This window comes from Mastomys coucha, unplaced genomic scaffold (assembly GCF_008632895.1).
Source record: "Mastomys coucha isolate ucsf_1 unplaced genomic scaffold, UCSF_Mcou_1 pScaffold22, whole genome shotgun sequence".
NCBI lineage: Eukaryota > Metazoa > Chordata > Mammalia > Rodentia > Muridae > Mastomys > Mastomys coucha.
Genome location: NW_022196905.1, coordinates 181,018,492 through 181,025,616, shown reverse-complemented (window position 1 = coordinate 181,025,616; position 7,125 = coordinate 181,018,492). Strand labels below are relative to the sequence as shown.

The window sequence follows — 7,125 nt, the reverse complement described above, 5'->3', positions numbered from 1 at the left end:
AGGGAGAGGAGAGAAGGGAAGGAGAAAGAGAAGGAGGAGGAGGAGGAGGAGGAGGAGGAGGAGGAGGAGGAGGAGGAGGAGGAAGAGCCAGCCTTCAGAGAAAATAAAACAAACCAGTCAAATCCATCTGAGCTCCCAAGTTTAGGTTTTTCTGAATAGAGCACAAAACAAGACGGAAGTTCTAATCTTAAGCTATTCTTTGAAATTCTATGCTAAGGAAAAGAATACATCTGACCAGTGATTCTCAATTCTTCTGCTACTTATGGATTTCACTAGCCAGCTCTTGAGGCTAGCCAGCAGGACAAGGTTTTAACATATAACTAGATATATGCCTAACTCCTTCAGGTCACTTATTTATTTTGCAAATATGATTAGATACTCTTAAAGCTTACCAGTAATTTTGAAATCTCTGACACTCATCAAGAACAAAAATTATTTCTGGCTAGTTATTTTGAGATTTCTATATTTGAAGTGTGAATTTAAGAACAACAACAAACAACAAACAACAACAACAACAACAAAAAGGTTAGCTTCTGGGAGGTTACAGCTAAGACAAAAGGAAGTGTTCTTCGATTGGATATGGGTGCAGAGGCATCTATCGTTCATTTCACTATTGTAGATAGTATTTCTCATTCACAGCAAATTATAATAATAATGCCAGCCAGCCTATTTGAATGTCCTGTTGTCTCCCTTGCCCTCTTCGTGATTATACTGTGCTATTTGACTATTCTAATGAGAAGCCCAGGACCTCCACACACAATTTATCATTTCAACAGGCATAAGGCAATCCTGGTTATATCATTTGCTGAGTTAAGAAAAACATTAAAGAGAACTTGACGGGGTGGGGGGGTGTGGGGGGTGGGCAAGGCGTTTCTACCCTAAACTCGATTATGTAAAGAAAATCCCCCATCTAAATGATAAAAGAAAAGAGTAATGCTTGTACATTTTATTAGTGTTTTAAAATTAGTGAGTTAAACTGTCAAAGCTTTGATTTTCCTTTCATGTGTGTCTGGGCAGGTCTAAGCCTCAGGTAACGCCCTTTTCCCCTTCTTCCTCCTTGCCTTTCTTTGCACCTGTCCACTGCAGGCTCCCAGCAGCTCCAAGGAGTCCAATTCTCTCGCTCCTTCATTTTCCTCCTCCCACTCATCTCCGGTTCTGGTCCCCCACCCCCCTTCTATATTCTGCAAGCTGGGCTCCTTCTCCCAGCTATCTATCTCTGCAAATGAGCTCACATCAAAGGTGGTTGCTTGTTCAGCAGCGGCTAAACAACATCGTGGTTGTCCCAGAGACAACCTAGTATAGCAGGTTGTTGGCCGAGCCTCCCCGAATTTGCTAGCTGACTGACTCTGGCCAAGTGCACGGAATGAGTTTTCCAAGTGCTCTGTTTTAGTCACTTCCGACGAGCATAACGTGGAGAGGGGAAGGCTGGTTTAAGATTTCAAACAAAACCAACCTCCCAGGCGCGCATGAAAGGACTTGATTAGCATATGTCAAGAGGACCCGCATATATACCGGGAGTGTATGTACACAGGACTCTGATCTGATCAGTTGGCTGAGCTGGAGCCTCAGCCCCCAGCCCCATCCCCAAATCAGCAGCCTCAGCTCTAGATGTTTCTGCAAGGCCAGCAGCCAGCTTTCACCTACCCAAGGAGAGAAGATCCATCCAAGACGGTGCAGTGCACTGTCCCTGCAGGGACCTCACAGGAGTAACCCAGCCTTAACTTTTTTGGTACCTATCTGGCTATAATTTTTCTGCATTCGCCTCAGCACCCTCGCTACACTTTTTTTTTTTATTGGCGGGAGGGAGGTCTCCTGCTTTCTGGAAGTTCAGACATCCTGTCCGGCCCTTCCATGGCTCCCTTGACCGAAGTCGGGGCTTTCCTGGGCGGCCTGGAAGGCTTGGGCCAGCAGGTGGGGTCGCACTTCTTGCTGCCTCCTGCAGGGGAGCGGCCGCCGCTGCTAGGGGAGCGGCGGGGCGCGTTGGAACGGGGCGCCCGCGGCGGGCCGGGTTCTGTGGAGCTGGCGCACCTGCACGGCATCCTGCGCCGCCGGCAGCTCTACTGCCGCACCGGCTTCCACCTGCAGATCCTGCCCGACGGCACCGTGCAGGGCACCCGGCAGGATCACAGCCTCTTCGGTAGGTACAAGCATCCCGCCCCTGCGCCCTCAACTCCCCTCCTCTTCCTCTTCTTCTGGCCTCCCACCTCTACGTTGGCGGAACGGAATGGGCCCGAGCTCTACCTGAGCTCCTTAGACATTTTGGGTGTGCGGTTCCGGGCTCAGGGCTTCTGAGAAATTGTCCTGCCATGCAGGAGAACAACTCTTGGTGCAGGGGGAAGAAAGGACAGATGGGTCCATCACTCGCGGTACAATGTGACTCTGTTTTCCCTACTACCTGAGGCACAAAGTGTTGGACTAGGAACCATGATTTGTCCCCCAGCCTTGCCTGCACTCTTTCCTTCACAGTCAATTTTATTTATTTTAGGAGGTCCCTATTCAGCTTTCTTTTCCTTCCACACTTGCAGTTCTGCGCCTACCTTTTTGAAAATTAATAACGGGAAGCATTCTAGTTCTTAAAACATGCCCCGCAGTTACGAGGCTAGTCTGCCCCTGTCTCTCTCTGAAGGGATGGTTCTTAAACAGGATGTGAATCTTCACGTGTCTACTTGGAGGTCTGCCTGGCTGCAGTTCTCTGTTCTGGATGGGGGTGGAGAGTGTGGGAGATGGAGAGAGGGAGGAGGGAGAAGGACTGAGCATGCCCACCTGGCCAAGATTCCCTTTAGAAATTGCGAAACTGGAAAGCAGAGATCTTGGTATTGACCTTAGGTAAGAGGAAATGGGGGAAGCGAAAGAAGATATGGCTGGGAACATAGAGAATCTTTTCTACATACAACAGCAATGCCCGGGAGCAGAAGGGGTTAATAGAATGAAGGGACTCTAGATTAGATCACTAATGTATCTCCTCTTAATGACTCCCCATCCTGCCAGGTAGCTAGCTAGCAAGTGCCTTTCTCAGTGTGAGTCTTGCTTTCTGGACTGCACAACAGACAAGACAGGTTGAATCAGAAAGTTTGCTAAAGGTGCTTTCTGATCCTACTATCTCAGGATACTTCCCCTGTGGCTATGTTTTTCATCAATTAACCTGCTAACACGCTCAAGGGACTTTCTTTTTCTAACCTGTCATGTCATTGAAGGGTGTCATTTTATTTTATTTTATTTTTTTTTAAAGCAACATAGTGTCTTATTTGTCAGCACCACGAAGAATCGCAACACACATCAGTACGGCATTTCCAGAGCATCTCATTTTCGGAGTGGCCCTTTCTGGTCTCATTCTCCTCTTCTTACACTCCCATTTCTTTGTGCACTTGCAGTGCTCATTAAAACTTTGTCGAAGTGTAAATCTCCGCTGGAGAAGCATTTGTAACCTTAGATGGGAGGAGCAGCATGTGGTGGTCATTTGGCAGCACTTAAGGGCTTAGAAAACTGACTTTTAAAAAACCCCACGTGTTTGCAGCTCCCACTGATCCCTTCCAAATTCCCACTGACAATGAGTCAAGAGTGCTATGACCTAGTAGCCAACCTGGGGTCACTTTTGGAAAGTGTTTCTCTTCTTTTCTTTTTTTCCTTTCCTTTCCTTTTCTTTTCTTTTTTTTAAAACGGAGGCTGACATTATGATTCTAAAGAATTTGCCTGACACCAGCTGGTCTAGTTCTCTTCCTTTAAGGATACTGTACTCATTACATTAAAAAATCTTCCCAAATGCGGTAACACTTTCAGGCAAAGCAGCCAGAAGTAAAATGTAGGTTGTAGGCACCATCCGACTTTTCTGCCACATATCAATGGAGTAAGGAAAAGCTTTCTTTCTTTCTTTTTTGTGTGTTTTGTTTTTTAAGATTTATTTATTGTTATACATAAGTACACTGTAGCTGTCTTCAGCCACACCAGAAGAGGGCATCAGATCTCATTATGGGTGGTTGTAATCCCACCCATAATGGGTTGCTGGGATTTGAACTCAGGACCTTCAGAAGAGTAGTCAGTGCTCTTACTCACTGAGCCATTTCACCAGCCCCCAGGAAAAGCTTTCTTTAAGCTCCTTGTTGTTATCTCTTCCATGGTGTTCTGTCTCTTTAGAAGACAGATTCTATCGAAAGAGACTGGTGAATACTGGAAGATGTGGTAACCTTCAGTGAGCTGTACTGAAATCTGATCCTTTAGGAATGGGTGTGGCTATTCTTACTAATACACTGTAAAGCTTATATTCTGAATGGTTAGGAAACTATGACTTTGTTTCTGTGTTGGCTTAAGTCATAGAGAAACAAAATATACACTGTTACATAAAAGGAAGACAACCCATATTAGTATGTGAACCTAAAGGAACAACCTCTTTATACGTTCTAGTGCTCTGAGTGGCCTAGACCCTATAACTGCTGGAGGATAAGGGGTAAGGCCACACTTAATGTGTGCAACATTGTGTGCTTCTCCACCCTCCTTTTGCTAGTGCTTTAGTAACTAAGTATAAATGATATCCCTCCACCTTTTAAAGAAAAACTCATATTAAAGTATTAAAAAAAAAAAAGAAACCCCTCAAGGATGACTATTTAAGATATTAACTACCACTAAAATAATGTTATACTAATTTGAACTTAACCAATAAAAACTCAGATTTTTAAAAAGTTAAAACTCTATCAATTGAACACTAACAGAGAGTCCTCGGTAAGGCTACATAATACCCCATCTGAGCTCCCTGAATCTCTCTAGCAGAGGTTTTCTGCCTGGTAGTATAGACAGACGACTTTACCTGACACGTAAACACAGAATCATTCCCTTAGAAAAAAGTGTAGCCTGAGATCAAACATGTTCCTTTAAAGCTTTTTTTCCTTTATTCTCCCTAGATTTGTCTGATGTGGTTGCATTGTGGGTTGACTCACCTGTTTATTATGATTTAAGAAAAGGCCGGCTTTGAAAACGATACCAGAAAGACAAAGGACCTCCAAGTCTTTTTATGGGACACTGGGCATTGGAAAATCTATCTAAAATCTGTGATTACCTCTTAAGGAAAGTTCTGTCTATTCTTTGGGAAAGAATTAGCTTAGTTGCCACCTCATATTATACATAAGAAAGACTTGTCAAATCTCATTTAAGAATCAGACGATTACAAATTACTAGGTGGTATACTATTTCTTTGGTGAGAAAAAGGATCAGAATTTAAAAGTGTGGCTAAAATCTTTAGGAGGGCACACACACACACACACACACACACACACACACACACACACAAAACCCCACATGTAATGTTTCCCCCATCAGTTCCATAAGCCATGGCAAAAATCATTTGTGTCTGGTTGTATATATGGTTTTATATGTTGTTTAAGAAGTTAAAACTATTGGCTATAATTATTCTAAAGACATGGGTAATCATTTTTACTTATGTAATTACATATTTTGGACAGCATTATCTGAAGATAAGATTTAAAGCGTAGGTGGAGTGTGTCCTGGGGTAGGAACATTGGGTGCTCGTCAGCCATGCATCCTTTTTAATCTGAGTGAATATTCAATATAATTTAAAGTAATTATGCATTTATAATTATATCCTGGGTGAGATTCCATTTATATATATTTATGCCAATTATGTTTCAGGTTCATGTTTTTGTTCTTGACATGAATCTTCCACAGAGAAGCTTGGTAGTGGATGTGATTCTCCTTCACTCCTCCATCCATAGCTGTCAGAGTGCTTGGGTCCTGTGGAGCCTAGACCTTCCTGATACGTCTTATCTTGCCTGCTTTAGCCTCTCCATTAGGGACACTGACTCTTTCAGGCCATTTATAGGCTATTTAATAGGGTATTGTGCTGTAAGATCCCTTGATAGCTCTAGAGTTTTACTACTCTGAAATCTTAATACTTCAAAAGAGCTCATCTGCCTTAATAAGAATCTATGCTTTTTGTTTGTTTGTTTGTCTGCCAAAGAGTGAATTACTCTATGGGTAGAATAGAGCCTCCCATATCAGTAAACCATCAGATTCTGTACTTTCTCTTCTCTTTGAGAGAATCACAAGTTCAAACAGGAACTTGTACAATAAATCAAGAAATGACTTAAGAGCAAGAGTCAGGGTAAATGGTATACATTTATGCTATTTGTAGAGATGAGGATGGGGTGAAGGAGTGAAGACACAAAGTATTAAGGAAGGCAGATCCAAGTACAGGATGTATAATGATACTTGTTCAGCATTCTAAGGAAAGAATCAGAAAAAAGTATCATTAGTCCAAAGGTTAGTGTACACACCTTAGCACAAAAAGTGTGTGTGGGGGTATCCCAGAGAGAGAAATTGTATCTTTTAAAACTGTTGCCTGTTATTGTATTAAGTTGAGAGCTTTCAAGATTAGTTTACTTCCTAGTAAATCAAAATAACTTCAGAACATATGGATAGAAACATATTTGTATGTTAAACTCTTGGTATTTGGCTATTATATATAATGAATTACAAAGCTTTATTGCTTCTCTGAACTGCACAGCATACTTTTGTAGATCATGAAATATAGCACATTTTGCAACCTACAAAGTCTAGAAACTATTGTACTCCCCTCAATAAACCATGTTGTGGAGTAGAACCATTATTAGACTAGCGCTCAGATAATGTAAGTTCATGTACCATTTTTGTCAGTTACAAAGATCATGTCCTTCAGGCATTTCAATCAATATTTCTGAGCCTCAGTTTCTTTCCATCTAGCATGGCAATAAAAGCATCTTCCCTTTTAATGATCAGAGATTATTTTTAAAGCTGAGGTAAAAATTAATTTCTAGCTCTTTATTTTCAGAAATTTATTTTCTTTGTATGGGATTTGCCTGCACATATGTCTGTATGCCACAGATGTGCTGCCGTGCCCACAGAGGCCAGAAGTAGGTGTCAGATTCTCAGGAAATGGAGCTGTAGCTGGTTTTATGGCATTTGGGTGCTGGGAACCAAGCCTGAGTCCTCTGCAAGAACAATGTCTTAGTTAGGTTTTCTGTGACTGTTATAAAACATGAGCCAAAAGAAATTTGGGGAAGGAAAGGATTTATTTCATCTTGCAATTTCCACACCACCACCACTACTACCACCACCACCACCACCAGCACCACCAGCACC

General features: G+C 42.4%; 1 protein-coding gene across 1 annotated transcript in view; it reads left to right on the top strand.

Moving 5' to 3' along the window:
- The first annotated feature begins 1,603 nt into the window (after positions 1 to 1,603).
- Fgf20 (fibroblast growth factor 20) overlaps positions 1,604 to 7,125 on the top strand; it is an 8,758-nt gene continuing 3,236 nt past the window's right edge. The window contains exon 1 of the mRNA XM_031342846.1: positions 1,604 to 2,137. Within this exon, the coding sequence (XP_031198706.1) occupies positions 1,852 to 2,137 (286 nt within the window). The 5' untranslated portion in view covers positions 1,604 to 1,851. The remainder of the gene's footprint in view (positions 2,138 to 7,125) is intronic.